A 23,283-nucleotide genomic window follows, 5' to 3' on the forward strand; every position below is an offset into this window, starting at 1 on the left:
TGAAGTAATAATTATGCAAATGAATGTTTTCCTCAACTTAAGTTACTTGGATTAAGGAAATGAAAATTTTAGATAAAATTTTAATTTTTTTGTTTTTTTTTTTTTCATTCAGCAGGATTGCTTAGAGTTATTAACTTCTAAAAGAAAATTATACTGCATACAACCTATGTACAGTATAAAGGATTGGTCCCAAACCACCATAAAATTTCTGAACAAAAATTTTCAATGCAATTTGAGCAGTTATTTTATATAAACATTTCAAGGACATTGACCACTTCATTTCTTACATAGAGGACTCATTAGCAGTGCATCAAGCTTCGCATACGCGTCACCATTTACTTTTATAGAGCTTACCATCCTCCATTCTCTCCCTTTCAGCAAACCACCTCAAAACTCTTAAATCCATTTTTCAGCTTTCCCCATCCCTCGGGTAAGGGTGAGAGGGGTTAGTCATACTGTGGTGAGAGGGGGTGCGTGTGTGTGCATATCTTTCCAAATATCTAGCCGTCATGTTTGACAGGTTGCTTACACAAGTATACAGATATATATATATATATATATATATATATATATATATATATATATATATATATATATATACACACGTGTGTTTGTCACACACACACACACATTATATATATATATATATATATATATATATATATATATATACTGTACATGTGTGTGTGTGTTTAAATGTGAGAGAAAATATTGGTAAGTAATAATAGCAAAAGCGAAAGTGATGAAAAAATCTAAAGAAGATAAGTTTTAAATAATACCGTATATGAAGCGAAGGCAGGTGGGTGTATGCTAAAGAGTGAGATGGGACTTTGAGTGTTATTTGAATTGAAGGTGTTTGTGATTATATGAAAGTATTGTTGATCAAGTTCTCTTTCAATGGAAGTTATTTGTAGATGTTGAACACAAGTGAAGGATCTACTTGTTTGTACAGTAGTACGGTATACCTGTATATGGTGTAAGAAGCATTAAAAGGGAAAGATGGAAATGCACAAGAGAAATGAGAAATGAGGATTAGGTGAGGTAGTAGAATGGATGAGTATGTTTCAAGATGGGTTTATCTTGCTGAAACAGTGATTAAGCATTGATTGGTGGGATGAGGGAAAGATATACAAATCCCTGACAAATGTTAGAGCTATCATGTACTAAAGAAAACGCTTGTTGCCACTGTCCGTAATCATGATGTCATTACAGAATTGTATAAAATTCATGATAGTATTACAGAAAATTAACAAAATTAGTAATAATGCTCGTTTACCAACAGGAAATTAGTTTATGAAGACACAAGTTTATTTGATATGTCGGAAATGGAGTCTCAATCTGTTTCTCTGCATATGCAATTTCAATCCATATTTGTGGAGACTAGCAAAGTTAGTGTTGTACACAATTTTATTTGGAATTCTAGATTGATATTTTTATTTTGTTTTGTTTATGGGTGAAACCAAGATGGACAGAGTGAATCATGTCAAGTATTAAAAATAGTGAAAAGCACGAAATATTAAAATTTGGCATATTTACCAAGAATTGAGATAATTAGCATCCACAGTATTAATTTTCTAGATATATTGAAACCATATATTCCATTGTGAAAACTAAATGCAAATATATTACGTCAATCAAAACCTATCCCACGTAGTGAATTGTTTTCATAAGTTGAATTTGAACAGAAAATTTCAACATAGTATACTTGATGTATCCCTCCAGTAGATTTGATAAGAATCCAATTATTAGATGATTTTTTTGTTTGTTGAAAGTAAACCTTGTGGAACTCAGAGAATATTGAGTTTTCTGATCTAGAATAGATTGTTTTATACCCTCAATAGATTTGATTAGTATCCATTTATGAGATTAATTTTTTTTTATTTATTTGAAATAATCCCATAGAACTCAGAGAATATGGTTTTACTCTGTTAAAATTGTTAGTTTGGTTAAACTACCATAATATAATTATCAGCCTGTAATGTATTTGTATTTTGGAGTTTAATGTGACCTTGTTTTATTTGGTATTTCCATGATGCAGATTAAGGATTAATTTTACTGAAATCAAAAGATAATGAGGTAATTTTAATGGCCCTTTTTTCATTCAGGCTTTTCTAAAGATAATCCTAAAGTCATAAGTATAGCTACAATGTTAAACAGTAACTACAATAACAATGATAATAATATATAATAGGATTTACATACAACAAATAAACCCGTGGTGTTATTGGATAGGTTTTTATGGTGATTTTTCTGTTTTGAATCTCACATTATTCATTTTGTTTTCTTCAAGATCTTAGGCAATATCTGTGAAGGAGAGATTTTCAGATTTGCTCGCATTTTTTTTTCATTTAAAACAATGTTAAATTAAAAAAAATTTAGCATTTGATATACAGAATTCCAAAAAGTCATTTCGAATGCCTTCGTGAGGAGCTTTCTAAAAAGGCAGTTTTTTCAGTTTCAATTAATAATTATGAGAAAAAAAATGTATGTTAATTGTGTTGTTTTAAAACCATTGAAAGATTTCAATTACAGTAGTGTAATAATAAACCATGATATTAATTGGTGTGAGTTTGGATTCCAATGTCCTTTATAGACATTTCGGTAAGGTATACTGTACATTCATTTGCAGTTTTTTTTTTTACTTTAGGTGTTACTTTCAGTGTTACCACATACATATTGTACATCTTTAGAATTATTTTAAGTGCATTGAACTTATGAGTAATTTCGGGACAGTGGTCAGATTATCGTTATGCCTATACAGATATTGTAATTACCATATATTCATTTTATTGCTTTTCAAATACAACTTTCTCTTTTATTTCATATGAATGCATCAGTTCTGAATGAATAAAATTGGTTGATTTTGAACATTTTATGATTGCAATATGATATTTTCCTGTTTGATTTTAGATAATGTTAATAATAAAAAAAAATTCTAGTTATGGGTTATAAGTTTCATATTGCTAATTTTCTTCTTTGCTATAATTTTATATGAAAGTTGCCCTTTATTGATATGCGTAAATTATCTTGAGGTACACCTTTCCACTTAAAAGCAACTAACCTGAGTTGATTTTTTTTTCATTTCAATATCTTACAACTCTAAAATGACGACTTCTAGATTCAGGTGTGATTATTCAATTTTTTTTTATTTCAACATTGCTCTCTTATTTTTGTTTATCAAATCACAAAACACTTTTGTTACAGTTTTAAAGGAAGCTGAAGGAGATTGGATGAAATTTTACTAGTGTGCTTTTCTTTGTCAGAATTGCGAGGACATTCTGCTTTACAAATTACGGTCATGGAATGTATTTGTGTTCTCCAACTGAAATTCAGAAGTTTACATTGGCTTCCGATTTTTGGTGAGTGTTAATACTTCATATATAAAAGGTTAGATTAAGTAAATAATCTACTTGTTACCTATTGCTTTTGAGCATAGGACCTAATAAATATTGTCTATTATGGGAAAGTCTGTTTCCTTAAAAAGAAAAAAATAGAACATAACTTCACACAATTCTAGAAGAAACACTATTTCCAAAAAAAATTGGGAGGTGTTTTAAAGTAGAAAAGTAAGATATAATTCAAGTTGTGATTTAAGAAATGGTTTAATAAACTGTGTGTACAGTCATTCTGAAAACTTAATACTTATAAACAAGGAATAGCTTTCAATCTTATATTTTCTCTTTTGCATTATCTTACTGATAAGGATGTTTATTATATTCTGTAATGTTCTATTGTGCTTGAAGTTGTATAGTCATTAAGGTAATGTGCTGGTGATGCAGATGAATGGCATATATGAACTATCTAAAGCCAACAGTATTGGGCCTGAATTTAGATAGGTGGTGTTGTAGGAAACTGAGAAAATGGGGTTTATAAATGACTCATTCCTTAATTTGCTATTATAGGAGTACTTATGTATTATTTCCTTTTATCTGTGTTCAAAAGGAGATAGCACTAGCTACCTTCTTAATCACCCAATATCCAGTAGACTTAAAATGTCTATTCAAATACTTTACTTGTTTGGTGCCATGTTTACTCATACATTAAGCATTTCCATTAGAAATCACTTTCTTCTATAAGAAACCTAGTATTGGCATGGTATTAAGAATTCATTATCAGTAATGTTGCCTTTCAATAGTGCAATGAAACACAGAGCTTTTAGTATATACAATTCTTTATTAGCCAGCTAAATGATCAATAATAAAACACCCCTTTGTAGAGAACTCCATCATGCTAATTTAATGATGATCAACATCATAAAATAGATAAAGAATGCTAATGGGTGGTTACATACTGATTCTTTCTAGTCCTGTGTACATTATATATAAATCCAATGCTCTGGGTAGAAGCTATTTTTTAGGGATACCATGAGGATAGTCCCATTCTTCATCATATCCTACCATATTACATAGTCATTTATCTTTACCAAACAATACTTTTGTTTTTACTGAGAACTACTGTATGTGCACTGCATTCAGTACAGGTACTTAAGATTTTTATAAATATTCCTCCACTGAAATGTACATATTTATATTAATTTACACTTTCAATATATGAGAACATTTTATAAATGAAATATTAGTATGTAGAACCCTTATGACTACAGTTTTTTTAATATTGGAGGTGGCTGACTATTAGGCCAGGTATTAGTTGATTTTACAGAATTTTGTAAAACGAAAGGGTAAGATTATCTAATTGCAATGAGATGTATAAGAAAATTAATTTATCGTCTTTATGTTTTAAGTGAAGCATTATATGATGTTGAAGCAAAAGACATCATCGTAAAACTAGTAACAGTACTGTATATGGTAAAGTCTGTTGTAATATCTTATTTTCCTCCCCTTTTTAGCAAGGAACTTCAAGATTTATTAGGAGAAATATTTCAGCCTCATGATATGCCTGAGCCTCCAAAGCAAAGCTTTTTCAAAGGACTCTTTGGTGGTGGAGTCTCTCAACTGGACCGTGAAGAGCTTTGTAAGTACAGTACCAATTTTACATAATTTAAATCCTTAATGATGATTATAAAGTAATCATATTTCCTGCTATTACGGTCACCGAGTTATGTGCAGATTTCTGTGTCGTAAGTTTAATATTTCCATGAATTTTACCTTCAAATCATAAGCTATTAACTCAGAAAGAACATCAGTTTCACAACCTCCTAAAATTGAAAATCTGTATGCCATCTTTTCCCTTTCCCATATTACTACTACACAACACTTACTTCACATGCTTATCTCCAAGACTGGCATGCAGCATCTGTCTTGTAAAGGAGATGGCCAGAGACTCGAGTATTTGCTTATTTTGAACTCAAGATTGTTCTTCTATATCTTTGCTTGTGCTTATAGACCTGGAGATTAAGGAATGTCTATTCAAACCTGAATATTGTTTCAAGATCAAAGCTGTGAAGTTATAAACTATTTGGAGTCAGAGGACCCATGTTGATCATGTCTTGGAATAATTTTTTATTTGAAGAATCGTTGCCCTAAGTTTTCTAGTTCATCCAATACACAAATGTCCGAATATCTTTAGTAGAAATTCGTACTAAGGTTAGGGATGCCTAGCGTAAGAGGAAAAATTCATGGAAAGGAGATATAAGTGAGAGTAAGGTAAAGAATGGATATTTCTTCATAACGTAGAAGCAAACAGTGACAAATAAAAAAAAATTACTCTGATCATTCCATTTCTTTTGGATAATATTGTTGCAAGTGTTGATTCAAAGGTTGATTTTTTTTTTGGGGGGGTGGGGGCAATAAACTTCAGAAGCTACTTATATTGTAACTGATCTCATTTTTTATAATGATGCTATTGCTGCTGCTGCTATTATTGTTAACACTTCTTTAGTTAACTTTCCCCTTACCACTATTAATGTCTTAAGTAATGTCTAATTCTGACACAACTGTAGTGACAAAAGATCACATATCAGTTTCTGAGCTTGGTAATATTCTTGTCGTTTCTGTTACAAAGTTGGGGTTGAATTGACAAGATTTGCTTTCTTTGCATCCTTTTATGTTTGTTATCAGACAAACTAGTTGCACGATGGTTATCCCATCACCTTACTTGGTGTGAGTTCATGCCCTGACATTGCCTAACATGACAACAGATCCTAATTCAATTTCAATACGAGCAAATTATTCTCTCAAATCCCTGGTTAAGACTAGCAGTGCATCTCTAAAAGGCTTTGAATACCATGTATTGAGCATGAAGAGGATAATGAATGGCTTTTACCATTTTTAAAAGCAAGAAATATTGCCACACCACCCACACAATAATGCAAAGTTTTCAAGGGGCACTTATTCTGAAGAGAGGAGTGATATATAATCTAGACTACCATCTCAGCACATAAGGTTGTTAAGAGGCACTTACTTTAGCTAGAGGAGGTATATAAGGATCCTAGCTACCATCTTGGGTCTTATGCCTTACAATCTTGTTGTTTCAAAAGAGTGGTTAGTTAGAAATGCTGGAATGCTAGTTATACTGAAGAAGAGTCTAAGGTTAAAAAAGAATTTGAGGCTCTGCTAGAGGACTTTGAACCTGGAATGTGCCTTACCATCAGAATCCTTACTGAATGGTACAGTAAAAACACTACCTACTACTCAAGGAGTCTGGCCAGGGTTTGAAACAGAGCATGTTAAGCCTGAAATATTACTTTGAAAGAAGACATTGGCAAGTCTGACCCTCCATAAAAAAGATAATGATGTTAAAAGTTTTATAATTACATAACAATCAAAACTAGACTTATTAGGACTATAGCAGAGTCAAAGACTGGAGTAAAATTATTTTCATCTCCTCTAAAATCAACTAGCTTGGTCTTCTCTGGGTTTCCATCTAAACTGAAAGAAAGCTTTCATTTACACTTTCAACTTCATTCTCATCAGTATCTAAGAAACATACTTTCAAAGAGGAACAGTAAGGCCTCGCACTCCTAACAATGAATCTCGAAAAAGTTCAAAATTGACCTGGTATGAGACACAAAGAGAATGAAGATCTTGATTGGTCAAAAAGAATTCCCTTGCACAATCTATGTAGCAATTGCTTCCAAATCCAAGAGAAGACATCTTTAAACCACTAAAAATAGTTAAAAGACAAATTAAAACCTTGACAACATGGAGTGCAAGTCCACCTGTAACCAAGACGATGATATGACTCTAGTAGCCTGTTATTGTCTGACACCATTAGTCTCATTACTTTACTAGAGGCATTATTGTAATGGAAGAAAAGAAAACAGTTAATGTTTGAATTTTTAAGGGGATTACATCGACATAACCAAACTTCTGGATACAAAAGTAATATGAACATCCGGTGAGTATAGAAATAATTTTTTTTAATAAAATTCCTTTTTTATATTGTTACCATGTCAGTTAAAGCCATTATTTCTATACCGACACTCAAAGAGTGAGCAAGCTAGGTTTATTCCTGGCATTCCATGCATCTCTCTTTTTCTCTGGTATATTCAGCAATAACTATGCCTTAGAAATGGTGCAAGAGGAGCATTTCACTGGGCGACACAGGTCAAGCCCAGAAATAGATTTTTCCTTCGTCAAAATCCCTTATATAGCCAGATGGCATGATGATCCTAACCAACAATGGCGTAAGGAGATTTAGCATTATTAAAGATAAGGTTCACATAGCACATGGTGTGCGAAATTCTTCCAAAATTTAAGACTGCCAAATTTTGCCATAGTGTGAAATCTTTGGCTACATGTTTATGTACTCAACCCAATATCAATTTAGCAGGGGATGAAGTAAGTCCCATGAATTTTCCATCATGTTCATTTGATGTGGTTAAAGTTTTGGCCATTTTCCACACTAAGGGTAGGGGCCAACCTTTGGACTCTGTAAAAGATACAAATTCCTACTAAAAGACTCAAATTGTATTCTACAGATGTTAAACACCCTTCAGTGTCTGGGAATTTCATTTCAAGAATGAAAGAAAATGTTAAGTATTAAAAAGAAGATATATTTTTTCTTATATTATTAAAGAAAAGTATTATGAGACACCTGAAATAAATCAAGGAAGTTTTATCATAAGAGGTGCTACTTTCTGAAGGTGACATAAGCTGACCACATGCTTATTTCATACATTTGTGATTCGTAGGTTTATGTTGAGAGATGAGATTTGTTTGTTTTATTGTATATTTTAGGTTAGTAAGCTTATGATTCAAAAGTAAGATTAATTGAAATAAGCAGGATTTTAATAAAAAGATTAATAATTACCATGCAGTCAGGCATTATCATTTGCAGGGGTTAAAGGTTAAAGATGTCTGGTTTCAGTTCCAATATCATCTGAAGAGACTCTTGCCAGAATGTCAGCCAGGCAACCCCCCCCCCTTGTGGTGTCCAACCAAACCATAGCAGTAACCTCCTTAGTATACTAAAACTGCTTAGACTCATGGTCCCAAGCTGAGATCAATCTGATCCCATGTGAATGCAAGGGGAACATGTAACCACTGTACTAGCCAGGAGAGACAACAGGACAACATAAATCTGGAATAAGAATAATTATTACATCTCAGCCTTGAGAGAAAACACAAAAGTAATAGAATTCATAGTTTTATAACACTGAATCCAGGCAAGCATTTAGTTATATAAAACAAAATAGAAAACAAAAAAGCCAGTATTTCCCAAATGCTTAAAAAATGGATTTTGAGCGAAGCGAAAAATCTATTTTTGGGTGAGATAGCCATGGCGTCCTGATGGAAGGTTCCTTTTTGGTAGCTTCCTTGGGTAAATAACTACTAAGATATTCCCAGAGAATTTAACCACAGGTTATCACAGAATTCTAACTTCTGGAGCGAGTATCCTAAAGGTTTCCCTTTAAGACATCGTATATCAACAGGGGACGCATGTATTAACGCGCCACATAGCTATCTACACCCCGAACAGAGTTAATGCTTCGGTGTGTAAGGGCTGAGAATAGCTGGGAGCCGTTCCATAGCTAATCTCATTCGTGGCTACTACTGGTACTCGAGACGTAAACAAACGGGCGCCATTGCTTAAATGACGTCACGTCCGTCTTCATCCTGAAGCCAGTTGCTTGCCCATCACCATGATACAGCAGAGCAGGGTGGGACCTAAAAACTGGACGAAGTAGCAGGGAGGGTCCATCAGGACGCCATGGCTATCTCACCCAAAAATAGATTTTTCGCTTCGCTCAAAATCCGTTTTTTGGGCTCAAGCCATGGCGTCCTGATGGAAGAATACCAGAGAATCAATGTATCGTGGTAGATTTTCCCCTATTAGTAAGTGCCAAGGCATTGACAAAATAGCATAGTAATCTTGGTAAAGAACCGTAGGGAAGAATCATCCTGCCCCCCTTGGCAGTGAGGTTCCCACGGGCCATGCCGACGTCAAAGTGGTATTGAAGGGCTATTCATCCTGATAGAAGAACTTGGAGACGAAGCCGAATGTTTGGCATTCGTATAGGAACATTCTGAAAAGCAGACCAGTGGTGGTTGGGCACTGTGTGCTGAGAAGGGTGATTCATCTCCAGGGTATGAAGAGTAAGTATTCGTATTGGAACATTACATAATCAGAGTGAATATAAATTAAGAGTTAGTATCTTAATTTCTCCATAACCATAAGGAAAAAAGGGGATAATAAAACTATGACAGGCATGTATTTCATAGTAAGTAGGAGCTGATTGAGACGCACAGGTAATAAAATAGAAATTTTATTTCACAAATGCAGAAATTAAATGAATTGCAGCAATAAGTAAAGTTCATTTACAGTAATTATAATGTACATAGTAATAAAGACTTGCTCTTGAATCTGAAAAGGAATTTCAAGTTTATTAGTAGGCACTCGTTCTCGAGGAACGTAAGTCTTTGATTAAAAACACATCATGCTCAGGGCATGCGGCACTTGTGTGACAACTATGACATTTCACCTGGGATAAGAACAGTTATAAAACCACTAAGTGTTTTCGACATCACTATGTATCGCTCGAGGGTCAACATAGGCACCCGAAGAGTTAGAGTCCCAAGTAACTCACTGTTCTATGCAGAGTTAGGTGCAGGTTTCATAACACTACCTGCGGCTACCACAAAATGTTTGACTTCGTGCACTTGTTTCTCATAATGTTTAAAGAAAACGCGCGAGGACTTCCAGCCTGTGAAGTTTTTAAAGCTTTCAAAGTCCATACTCTGAAAGAAATTCAGAGATGATGCAACTTTCCTAGGATCATGACCGGCGGGTGTACTGTCAGGATCCGCTCTGCGAATGAAGTAGGTGATTTTCGCTCTTAATTGTTTCAGTGACAGGTCGCTGCCCGATGTTTCTTCTTTGAAGAGTTGGCCTCCACCAAAGTTCGAAGTTCTGCGAAGATAGACCTTGAGGCTCTCTACTGGGCATAGAGAGACATCTTCCTTCAGGGGGCATATTCTCCAGGGGCCCCATCTTTTGGTGGGTAATTCATTTTTGGCGAGAAACGTCGGATCAGGGGAGAGGGTAACGTCTCCTGTATCGGTAAACAGGATGTGTCCTTCCTCTCTTGATAATGCCACTATTTCGCTGACTCGAGCCCCCGAAGCAAGAGCAAAGAGAAATATAACTTTCTGAGTCAGATCCTTGAGAGGGCATGAATCATTATCCAAGTTGGAGGCAAAATGGAGCACCTTGTCTAATGACCAGGAGATCGGTTTCGGTGGGGGTGCTGGGCGTAGGCGAGCACATGCTTTCGGTAGTTTATTGAAGATGTCGCTGGACAGATCAATTTGGAAGGCATACAGAATTGGTCTGGTCAAGGCCGATTTGCAGGTTGAAATCGTGTTGGCTGCTAATCCCTGTCCATGAAGGTGAATAAAGAAGGACATGCAGAAATCAATTGTGATTTCTTTAGGATTTTTTGTCTTGACGAAGGAGACCCATTTCCTCCAGGATGATTCGTATTGCCGTCTTGTGGATTCGGTCTTGTATTCCTCTAGGAAGTCCAGACTTTTCTTCGAGATCCCAAACCTCTTCTTTGCGGCTAGGGAGAGAAAATCATGAGATGAAGGTCCTTGATTTTCGATGATGAAGCGAAGACAGTCGACTTCTGTACTTGTTGGGAGAGAACTGGGCCCGGGAGAGGGATCAGCTTGGGCTGCAGCTCCAGGACCAGGGGGTACCAGTTGCTCCGGGGCCACTTGGGAGCCACTAGGGCCGCTGTCCCTTTGAAGGTTCTCAGTTTGGAGAGGACTTTCAGCAGAAGGTTGGTGGGAGGGAACAGGTAGATCTTGGACCATCTGTTCCAGTCCAGTGACATGGCATCCACTGCTTCTGCCTTGGGGTCCTCGTACGGGGCCACATACCGAGGAAGTTGATTGTTGTCGCTCGTTGCGAAGAGATATATCTGAAGTTCTGGGACTTGGTGAGAGATGAAGGAGAACGATCTTGCGTCTAGAGACCATTCCGACTCTATCGGGTTTGTTCGAGATAGAGCATCCGCTGTCACGTTGCGGAATCCTTGTAGGTGAACTGCAGACAGGTGCCACTTCTTCTTCTCTGCCAGACGGAAGATTGGGAGAAGCACCTGATTTATCTGGGGCGATCTTGAGCCTTGGCGATTGAGACAACGAACTACCACCGAGTTGTCTAGGGTTAGACGAATGTGGATCGAGAGAGGCGGGGATAATTTCTTCAGAGTTAGAAGGACCGCCATGGCCTCCAAGATGTTTATGTGGAACGTCTTGAACAGGGGAGACCAGGTGCCTTGAGCCTGTTTTTGGTGGGAGTGACCTCCCCAACCCTCCAGCGAAGCGTCCGTGTGGATGTTGAGTGATGGAGGAGGGTGTTGAAGAGGAATGGACCTTTTCAGGGCCTTTGCTTCCGACCACGGCTTGAGGAGAAGTCAAAGTCTGTTTGGGAGCCGTCTCTTGAGGTCTCTTCGAGCGATGGATGCAGAACGTCTCCAGACTCCCGCGGCATCCTTTAGCTGTGCACGAAGCACTGGGTTTGTTACTGAGGCGAACTGTAGAGAGCCTAGAACTCGTTCCTGCTGGCGTCTTGAAATTCGTTTGGATTTCAGTAGTCGCTTGACAGACCCTGCTATTTCCTTCCTTTTCTTCTGGGGGATGGAAAGGCGGTGTGACTGAAGGTTCCATTGGATTCCTAACCACTGGAACTTCTGAGCTGGAGAGAGGCGAGATTTCTTCTCGTTGATCTTGAATCCCAGGTGTTCTAGGTACTGGGTGACTTTGTTGCAAGATTTTACACAATCTTCGGGCGATGGAGCCCAGACTAGCCAGTCGTCGAGGTAGGCCATCACCTGGACGTTTCGGAGGCGGAGCTGTTGTACTATGGCGTCCGCCAGCTTTGTGAAGATCCGAGGGGCCACATTGAGGCCGAAGGGCATGGCCCGGAAGGCGTAGCTTTTCCTTTGGAGTCGAAATCCTAGGTAGGAGGAAGCGTGATGGTTCATTGGAACGTGCCAGTAGGCATCCGCCAGGTCTATGGAGACCGTGTAGGAACCTCGAGGCAGAAGGGTCCTTATTTGTTGAAGAGTCAGCATCTTGAACTTGTCGTTCGCTATGAACTTGTTGAGGGGGGATAAGTCCAGAATGACTCTGAGTTTGTCGGAGTCTTTCTTGGGGACACAAAACAGTCTTCCTTGGAACCTGGTGGACTTTGCCTTCCTTATCACCTTCTTGTTCAAGAGATCTAGGACATATTCTTCCAGAAGGGGGGTTGATTGTTGGAAGAACTGCTGGAATGTTGGGGGTGGTTGAGTCCAACTCCAGCCTAGACCCTTCTTGACGATGCTGTGTGCCCAGGGATCGAAGGTCCAACGATCCTGGAATTGGCGGAGTCTTCCTCCCACCGGAAGCACTTCATTGCTTCTGGTGTCCCGAGGGCTTGCTGCCTCGGCCGCTAGCTCCCTTTCCTCCTCTGCCTCTGGAGGGACGGCGAGACGCGTCTCTGCCTGCACCTCTGTTTGAGCCTCTACCTTTGGGACGAAAGGTAGTCGTCTGTTGCTCGAAAGCAGGGGTGAAGACCGGTGACTGTGACAACACCGGTTGGGTGACCAATTGAAAGGTCTGTTGTGGCTGAGCTGCCACTTGGGAGGTAGCGGGTCCCGGAAACTGACGTCTTGGTTGACGTTGCTGGGGTTTCTGTTTTGAGGATTTCCTCTTAGGTTGAGAGGGTTTCCTCTTCCTTGACATGCCCCACTTGTGGAGAAGGTTCCTATTCTCCGTGGCGGCTTTGTCGGTGATTTCCTTCACAAGGTCAGAAGGAAAGAGGTGTTTGCCCCAGATGTTGGAGGAAATCAGCCTCCGGGGTTCGTGTTTCACAGTGGCACCTGCGAACACGAATTCACGACAGGCTCTCCGAGCCTTCATGAAGTGGTACAAGTCCTTCATCACGGTTGCCATGTGGGATTTGGAAATTACCATGTAGTGGTCTGGTACTCTGGTGTCACAGGCCATAATTTCAAGTTGGACTTGGTGGGACATGGATGCTGCGAGCCTCTCCTTCGTATCTTGTTCCCGACGAAGGAGGTGATCGTTGAGCTTCGGGAGGTCTTCGTTAAACTGACGTCCGGCGACGTCAGGATCTAGCTTTCCCACGACGAACGTATGCTGGATGTCCTTCCAGTGTCGAGCGTCAGGGGGAGTAACTATGGAGAAGGGTCTGCACTCCTCCAGTGCAGGGCAGGCTTTCCCCTCTTCCACAGCTTTAAGGCACGCAGCGAAGGCCTTTTCCAAGAATGGAAGTACCGCATTTTCAGGTGCGACATAAGTAGGGTGCTTCTTGCTCAGGGCCGGAAGCTTGAGCAGGTAAAACCCCTACTCTTGAACGTGTTGGCTAGCATAGCCTGGGCCTTCGCGAGATCGAACACTATCTCTTCCTTCGGTTCGGTCTCTTCTTTAGAGGCAGGTTCAGAGCGAAGTCGGACGTAACAGTCCGGGTAGGCCTCGAAGTTTGGGAAGAACTCCACGTCTTCCAAAGGGACCGTGCCGATCTTGTCGCTGACGAAGATCTTGCCGGTCGCGATAACCATATGCTCAGCATACCTCCATGGGTTGGCATGTGAGCAAGCGGGGAGATCCTTAACCGAAATCCTCTTCGGTTCTCTGGATCCCATCATGGACCTGATGAACTCCTGATTCTCCTTTAACCTGTCGTCCATGACGGCTCTAATCAACCGGATCATTTCTTGAGTGGATGAAGAGGGATCCGGGGTCGTGGAGGTAGACGGGATAGACACTTCCGTCGGTGTAGGAGTAGGGGCGGAGATGGAAGGAGGAGCGACCTCTTGCTCCGACTCGTCGTATTCCACCTGGTCTTCGTCATCTTCAGCTCCTTGAGCCATAAGGGTCTTCTCCGTGTCTTCCGAGACATCCGACATATGTTCGTCATCTTCGGAATCCAGGCGGCACTCGTGCATGGACTGGGCCATGACAACATCAGGTTCCACTGTAATTTGGACAGTGGGGATCACATCCTTGGGTACCACTGAATCAGGGGAGGCCTTAGGGAACAGGAGTGACCTCATTTCTTCAGTGGCCAGGTACGGTCCGGTGGCATTCTTCTGGAAGCCACGCACCCACTTGCGTAGCTTCTCCCGAGAAGTGTCCCTGACCTCCGCTGAGGGAGGGTTATGGAAGGCATCAACTAGGTGAGCCTGGCAGACCGTACAATTCAGTGGGTCCCAGAATTTCAGATCCCCTTTCTTGTTAGCACAAGGGGCGTGAGTCCTGCAAGCCGTATGCCCGTAGAAGTGCGGGCGTTTCACAGCGCAGAAGTCGAAGTCACACTTCATCTGCTCCTCCTGTGGAAGAAAGAGAAAATGAGTATGGGGGGAGTCATAAGAGTGGTTCTTAAGCTAAGTTAAGATTAATCATTAATTTTAACTTAAAGAAAGGGTGTGATGCATAGAGATTGAAGTAGTAAAGAAAACATACTCCATGCATCCCGCCTGGCTGGCTACCGCAAGCTTTATCCCTGGATAATCCGAGATGGCCGAAGGCACAGGATAGTATTCCTTAAAATTCCACAGGGCAATGGAATTCCATGGAAAAAACCAAGGATAAGTTTGGGACCGAGATCACTCAGTCCCAAATTAGGGGGCTAACAGGTCCCTTAGGGTAACTGCTTCCGGCAACCAGCCGCGCTAAGATGCACGCAGCATGCTGGAATTTTGAAGAATGCAAAGAGACAGCATGATTACTAATAGAACAGTACCAAGGCACTGATCTAAAGAGTGTAAACAGGCCATCTGTTTGCAGTGTAGGGCTATCAGTATACAAGTGATAGCTAGTAGAAGGGGGTGCAAGTAGTCTTGACGCCTCCGGGAGGTTCCGGCAGACCTCCGGCACGCTGGAGGCCGCTCCAGCAGAGTTTCTGGCATTAGAACAGACAAAATGTAAGTCGAGTAATACCAGGGTGGCGGCCGCCGGCACAACGGCGGCACGCCGGCAGAGGAGCAGCGGCTCCGGCAGTCGGAGGATGCCGGATTGGTGACTGGGACAAGGATGGTTATAGCTGAACCAGGTTGCCGGCAGTGGATGCCGGCACTCCGGTGGCCGACCGGCAGGCGGACGGCGAAGCTAGGAGGAAGGAGGAGAGCCATCGGCGGGAGCCGGCGGCGGTCGACAGTCCCCCGGCAAGCGGGGGGGCTGGCGGCATGAGGGTAGGGGAGAGTCACCAAGGTAGGAAGCGGGTATCGCCGACAGTGGAGGCGGCAAGGGACCGGCACCCGGATAGTGAGAGAGACAGGGGGAGGGATGTAAGAAGTCCAGTCATGGACTCCCAGACATCCCCCCCTGAGAGGGTGTACCCATGATAGAGGCAGGCTCTATCACCCAGGAGCAGGGGTCACAGAGGACCGGGAGCTAGGGTAGCCCAAGGGAGGGCTAGGGGACACCCAAAGAGGGGGGAGACCTCCACATGCAGAACACATCCAGTGGCTAACCCCATAGGACACTATGAAGGGTATATGTACCAGAGCGGACTGCACATGGAAGCTCAAGGTAGCCCTATCACTCCACCCTAAGGAGGAGTTGTAGGACAGGGGACAGATGGGTATAGACTAACCTAAGTGTAGGCTAGGCTATACAAGAGATAGGTGGGGAGGGGAGAAGAGAAGAGTCTTCCAAGGAAGGGGTTCTGTACCAGAGCGGCCACTAGGGAAAGGGAGGACACTCCCTAACCTAAGATAAGGCAGCCAGGCTGAAACGGTGCATGGGTACAGTTTCAGCAGGGGACAGAGTAACCTTCCAAAACCTAACCTAGAGCAGGGCTAAGAGCCCTGAACTAGGAAAGATAGAAGACATATCGCTATCGCAGGACAGTCATAGACTATTCCTAGCCATAGAGGAAGGGCTAGCCTTTCCTCACTCTCGGACGCAACCCTAAGGGGGGTTCATTCCCTTAGGGAGGACTGAGAGGCGATAAATACTCCATTAGACACTTGATCCCTCTACTTAGAAAGGGAATCAAGGCTAAACAGAGGGAATGCCAAGGCAGGGGATGAAGGAAGCATATAGGGGTCCTACAAGTAGGTTAGGTTAGGAAGGGACACTAACTAACCTATCCCCTATATGGTCCCTGAAGGCGAAAAAACACTTGCATCACGGTCGAAAGTATTGTAAAATAATGCCACTATCTTCATAACTTAGCCTAGGATCACTAATAAAATCATGCATGAACACTTATATATAGGCGCTCTGGCCTGGGGGCTATAGTAGCCGACTGGTATGAGGTCAATCGATGACCGATAAAAAGCGTCGAAACACGATATAAAAGTTCCTAGCTATGAAGACTAAATAAACTAATGTAATCGATTAGTAAATAAGGCCGGAAGCGTTGTTGTGGCTAACTAAATAAGGCATGCATAACAACAATGACGCCATAAAATGGCGGGTCCGGTAGAGGCACAGCTCTGCCACAAAACAGCAATTATCTCGGAAAGTAATATTTACTTTACGGTCAGAGCTTAACTAAACAATACTGGAATCTTGTACTCAACTTTCCAGAAGAAGGCGAGGCTGAAGGTAGCGACATTACGTAGATGCAAAGCGATAAGTAAAGCACAGGGTAAATCCGTCTAAGTAGGGCGAGCTACTGAACAAAGGATGAAGACGGACGTGACGTCATTTAAGCAATGGCGCCCGTTTGTTTACGTCTCGAGTACCAGTAGTAGCCACGACTGAGATTAGCTATGGAACGGCTCCCAGCTATTCTCAGCCCTTACACACCGAAGCATTAACTCTGTTCGGGGTGTAGATAGCTATGTGGCGCGTTAATACATGCGTCCCCTGTTGATATACGATGTCTTAAAGGGAAACCTTTAGGATACTCGCTCCAGAAGTTAGAATTCTGTGATAACCTGTGGTTAAATTCTCTGGGAATATCTTAGTAGTTATTTACCCAAGGAAGCTACCAAAAAGGAACCTTCCATCAGGACGCCATGGCTTGAGCCCAAAAATTCACATACATAACAGTATCAGTCTCAACTTACTCTCCCCTTTCAAATAACTAATTATGCTGTGCTGCATTTTATCTTAAATTAGGCTTCCTTTTTTCAGTTCAAGGAGCATTCACAATTATGTGTGAGTACATCTTAACTGAAGACAAAAAACATTGTTGTTTTAGAAGACTAAATACAGCACAGCATACACATTTGCAGAAGGCATGAAAGAAGTTGGGGCTTACTTTTTAGGTCTGCTTGTGGCTGACAAAATTAGGCATTTATGAGGGGAACAATCATCAATGATGCACTGAACAGTAGAAACCTTCAAATGTGTGGCTGAGCTGGAGAATGATTGCTGGATAGCAATTAAATGCCTAAATCAACTACCTTAGATTTAGGGGCTCCTGAATCCTCCTTCCAAAATTATACTTGTACTACGATGTCTCAGAGTGGAAGTGCATATGGGGAAGTCACATACACAGCTCCCTGCATCATCTTTGTCCTTGCCCGTTCTCAGTTCATTAACTGTATCCTTGTTCTTTGGTTGCCATTACATCTGAAGATCAGAAATTTCATAAACCCGGTCAAAAACTTGAGGAAAGGTCTCCTATGGCAAATTCTTAATCATATTCAGATCCTTATCTTAAAAATGTTTTGAGATTCACTGTGGTAAAAATTGATTTAATTCTAATAGGAATTTTCATAATACAGTAATAAAATTCCTTGGCGAAGGAGGCTACAAACTGTTTGGTTTCCTATCTACAGTTGTAGGAGTCTAGGGCAAAAGTGGACGAGACCTCTTTCATTGCTTCTCTGAGCTTATGTAAATTAAAGCAAAAAAAGATAACAAAAGTCAGCCTATGGAACATCCAAACATTATTGAAGTACAAAATGCGCTGAATAAAAATTTTAGTAAGATAACTCTTATGGACACTAAGACCAAACATATCTTATGGCAAAGAAATAATTTTGTCCCAAAATTATAAAATTTACTTATTGACATACCCAGGAGAAAAATAAGCAACAATAGATAAAAGGTACTTCCCCTTTGCTTACATAATAGAACACAAATACAGGAGGAAGTTAACGTTAACAAAAATCTTCTCTTATGCACTAATTAGTAAACAAATGCTTAACTTGTAAGTTGTCAAAAGCAAACACACTGACATAACAATTCAACTAGTTAGTTGTTATAAATGAATGCCAAGACAAAAAAGTTACATATTAATCAGAATTAACACCACAATTGCATTAATACACTGCCACAACTCAGTATTCAACAGAGAATATCTTAAACAGTACTTACTTACAGGAGAATAAAGTGATGTCTCAGGGGTAAAAGAGGAAAAAATCATTAAAATGTTTGCTTAATGAAATTTAACAAGTTCTTGGGCAAACAAGCCGTGGAAGTTTTTCAACAGAGCCATAAAAATCACTTCATTTTGAAGAGGTGAAGAGTGTGTCTAGGACTTAAGGTTTCTGTGATATATTCTTGGATTGTTAATCCTCTTCTATCTGTTGTACAAAAGACTATATTAAGTCTGAAGACATCTAAGGCTGCAAATCTGGGCTAATTATGATTTTTAGGATTGCAATGGGACAAATCTAAATACTATCATATGAAATCTCACTTTTAATCTCTTACCTTACAAATCATAATGCAATAATTCATAATTATCTTGAATATTCACAAAACTTTTAGGTCATTCGAAGTTGCTAAGAAATTGATCAACATGACACCCAAAGAGAATGATTACGTTGAGTTAAGTATTCTTGATTTTTCAACACTTACAGATGATACACACACCATTATGTAAGTTACTCGTGATGCCTAACCTCACCTACAGTATTTCACAATAGTGGTTACAAATTTCTGGTTGGAAAATAAGTTTTTTTTTATTCTTAAACTTTTTCCAAGAATACTACATTTAGGAGCAAAATTGTGACCAAACTAATACTAATTACGTTTTGAGTGACAGTTTTGCAGTTGCCACACTCTTTGATCTTTAATGCTTTATTATGTGAAATATGAGAAGCTAAAAAACTTCTGTTTAAGAATGTTAAATGAAATTTACACAGGTTAGTGTCAGGAGTGTTTTATTTTTGTAAAATGCCCTTTTTTCATATCATTTTTTAAACAAATCCCTGCATTTTCATGGTGCATATTATAGTTATATATGTGTAACATTTATGTGTTACAAAGGCTTTCATGCATGATTGCATTGTGTTCCTGCCTTGAATTATTCTATTAGAAACTTAAGTTATTTATATATAAGGATGTTAATTTGAATACATCACAGCGTAGATGTTCTTTACAGTTGGTGAGTCTTCAGGGAAGTGTTCAAGGAGCATTGCCAAACACGTACCAGGACCTACAGCTCAACTAGAAGCTCTTAATGCAAAAGCTGGTTCTGTTGCGAGTGATGTTGCCAAAACTCGAATGTTAATGGTAGAGAGAGGGCAGAAACTTAGTGAATTAGAAGAACGAACTGGTCGTATGATGAATGAATCAGAGTCATTCTCAACAGCTGCTCACCAGCTAATGCTCAAGTACAAGGACAAGAAGTGGTATCAACTCTGAGATGGTTTATACTATCTCTTTGGTGTTCACTCTGCCAGATTTATTTGTATATATAGTTCTGTAATCAGACGTGCTAGCTCCGAGATTCATGGGGTTTGGAATAGTTCCAGGTATATCAGAATTAGCATATGCACACTACAAGTACAATAACAGGCCTTTCACAGTGGGTTTGTTCTTAAAATCATTATATCTGTGAGAAGGATTGGTTTTTGTCAAGTGTGTATGTGTTTTATGCAGGTTTTGTCAAGTGATGAACCCCTTGTCTTCTCAAAGTTGTTACTCAGTGTATCAGCAGGTAACTGATACCATGTTAGAAGCTACCCAGTTACAATAGTTGGTATGATACCAAATATTAACACATAGGGAAGCAATGTCATGCTGTTTGTAAATATTTGTACAGGTAAAGTTATAAATAAAATGGTGAGGAGTTAGATATCTTTGATCCCAGGTGTTTTATGCTGGTGTAATATTAAAAGGCCAAGCTGCAGCAGCAAGCACAGTGATACAACTGCTAGTTACAGTTACATATACTGGTTGTGAGCTCTTTTGCTAACTGTTATATCCACTTTTGCATTTTATCAAAATAGTATTTTGTTGAATGATGTTTTACATTTTTGTGTGCATGTGACATTACACACACATAAAAGTTAAATTCCATTTATCCAGATATAATTTACAAAAACTATATTATATCTAAAGCATCCATAAATTGCACACTGCAAAGAAACTATACTCAAACATATAAACTCTATATCATATATCATTCGTGCTAAGGATAAATGATGCATATTAGTCATAAACTACATTTTCAAGTGTACAGTATAAGTGCTATTTCTCTCTCCTTTTAATCCTGTAAGCTATATGATTTTGAAACAAGAATTATAATCAATTTCAATAACTGTTTATTTCACAAGATTTGGAAGCTATAAAACTGAAAAAAAATTGTCTGTCTGTTCTATTTAAAGCCACTGACTATCTTAGTCCAAGTTAGTTTAATTTTATAATTTAAGTTTTGTGTTACTGGAGTTTAAAACAAAATTAAATAAACTGCATCAAAGTACAATAAATAAAACTTCTCTTTAGCCAATTGTCAAAGGCTGAAATAATCTAAACTTTAAATATATAATGTAAGAGTCAGACATACAGTAATGCTCTTAGTCATTTTTTCTGTTGTAATCTGCTCTCAAATTAAGTATTCTGGTGGTGTAATATACTCTTTCACTTTACACAGAGTTTTGCAAATTTTACTTTTCTCCATATATCACCTTGGTAGAATATTGTACTGTACAGTACTTGATTAAGGTATGTTTGTATACATAAATGTACAGAAATATTTAAATGTCAAAAACTACCAAGAGAGAAATACAAAGCTTGCATATCCCAATACATCAGTACTGCCCTTATCACATTAAATTCAAGTTTAGTGTTATTAGTTTGTCTTCTGAATATTTTTGATATTGGCTAAATAATTTCAGAGATCTTTTATATTGTAGTTCACATGTATGTAGTAGAAATTATGACCAAACGTTATCTACATTTGGTTGTTTTAAGGCTAAATAAAAAGCTAACCTACTTGATTAGAATAAAATTGATGATAAATGCTTTAGTGATTTTATATATGTTCACAAATTAATTCGACCAAGGTCCAAGTTTAGAAAGGTGGTTAAAATATATGTACATGTTATAGGAGGCTTTTCTATATCTGGATAAGTGGGATTTTTCTGTATGTGTGTATGCTGCAAGTGTAAATGGATGTAAGTGTAAGAAAACATACAATATTAATGCAATCAACACCTTGTTCAATGTAAATTGAACCTTAAATCTTTTTCGTTAACCCCAGAAGGAACTCTTTAGCCCATGACCTGTGATTACTTGCACAAAATTTTAGGTTTCGTGTATTACCATAATACAAGATTCCCTATATAAAGCTAAAGTTAGGGGCCCAAAATGCTATTTTGTGAAGATTTTTAAATACATTACCATGATTACCACACTTGACTATAAAAAAAAGATCCTGATTAATGGCAGTTGTCATGCAAATTCTAATGTGGACATAAAAATCAGGGTGGAAGCAAAAATGAATTGATTACATGATTATATATATACACACACACACACATATATATATATATATATATATATATATATATAATATATATATATACATACAAACATACATACATATATATATATATATATATATATATATATATATATATATATACATATATATATATATATATATATATAATATATATATATATATATATGTATATATATGTATACATATACATACATAAATACATGCATAAATACCCTCATTACATAGGTTTGACATTCATTGGTTCTGACTTTACACTGCTAATCCTTAACTATTAATTACAAAAATAAAACCCACTTTACAGTATGCTGTTTTACCAGATCCTGTCGGTCTCTATGTCATACAATAACAATGAAGTACCGCACTGTATTTTAAAAGGAAGTTTATTCATGTAGATATCCTTTTTTACTTTTTTTTTATAAAGTGATAGCTAATTGTAAGTAATTTTTGTGTTCAGTAGGTGTACTGTATTGGGAAAGTATGAATCGCTTAATAGGGTGAAAATTTACTTTTGTCAGGTCTCTTACAGCAAATAAGTACAGTACTTAGGGTGAGGTGTTAGTCATATATTTGTTTGTGTACATTTATATATATATATATATATATATATATATATATATATATGTATGTATGTATGTGTATATACATACTAGTGTATGCAACCTGTCAGATTCAACCCTTCCCACCCCCTTCAGAGTGTATTTATCAGGGTACCCCCTTTAGCTAGGGTATGACCACTTCCTCTCCCATGTACCCGAGGGACGGGGAGAAACCGAGTGGTCTTTTTATGATTAAAAGGTATAAGCACTAAACCCCCCAACATTAAAAAAAAAATCTTTAGATTATGAAAATTGGAAATTGTTGTTTTAGATGTCCATCATTGATACACTATTGTTTGAGATGCTAGTGATAAAATAAAGTTTGAAAATAAGTGCCTTCAATTTGAATATATCAGAGCATGATCAAGTATGAAGATTAATCTGTAATGTATGGAGCACAGTGTAGAATTCATACATACAGTATATGCAATTCTTTTCAATGTATATCCTTAAGAAGTTCCAGTGCTGCAGTTCTACCGAATTTGAGATGGCTCTAAATAATTGGCGTTTTCCTTTTGCTCTTTATTCCGAGTAGTCGTCTTCTAATGAATACCATAAAAAATACCATCACTGTGTAATCTTTTTTATTATTTTTATTTATTATTAGTAATCA

General features: G+C 38.6%; 1 protein-coding gene across 5 annotated transcripts in view; it reads left to right on the forward strand.

Moving 5' to 3' along the window:
• Window positions 1-22,083, forward strand: part of Tomosyn (syntaxin-binding protein tomosyn) — a 772,563-nt gene extending 750,480 nt beyond the window's left edge. For all 5 annotated transcript variants that reach the window (XM_068372633.1, XM_068372635.1, XM_068372636.1 and 2 more), the window contains 3 exons: window positions 3,264-3,359; window positions 4,847-4,971; window positions 19,708-22,083. In XM_068372633.1, coding sequence (XP_068228734.1) covers window positions 3,264-3,359; window positions 4,847-4,971; window positions 19,708-19,970 — 484 coding nt within the window. In that variant the 3' untranslated portion in view covers window positions 19,971-22,083. The remainder of the gene's footprint in view (window positions 1-3,263; window positions 3,360-4,846; window positions 4,972-19,707) is intronic.
• The last annotated feature ends 1,200 nt before the right edge of the window (window positions 22,084-23,283 follow it).

The sequence above is a fragment of the Palaemon carinicauda genome, chromosome 4 (assembly GCF_036898095.1).
Source record: "Palaemon carinicauda isolate YSFRI2023 chromosome 4, ASM3689809v2, whole genome shotgun sequence".
Classification (NCBI taxonomy): Eukaryota; Metazoa; Arthropoda; class Malacostraca; order Decapoda; family Palaemonidae; genus Palaemon; species Palaemon carinicauda.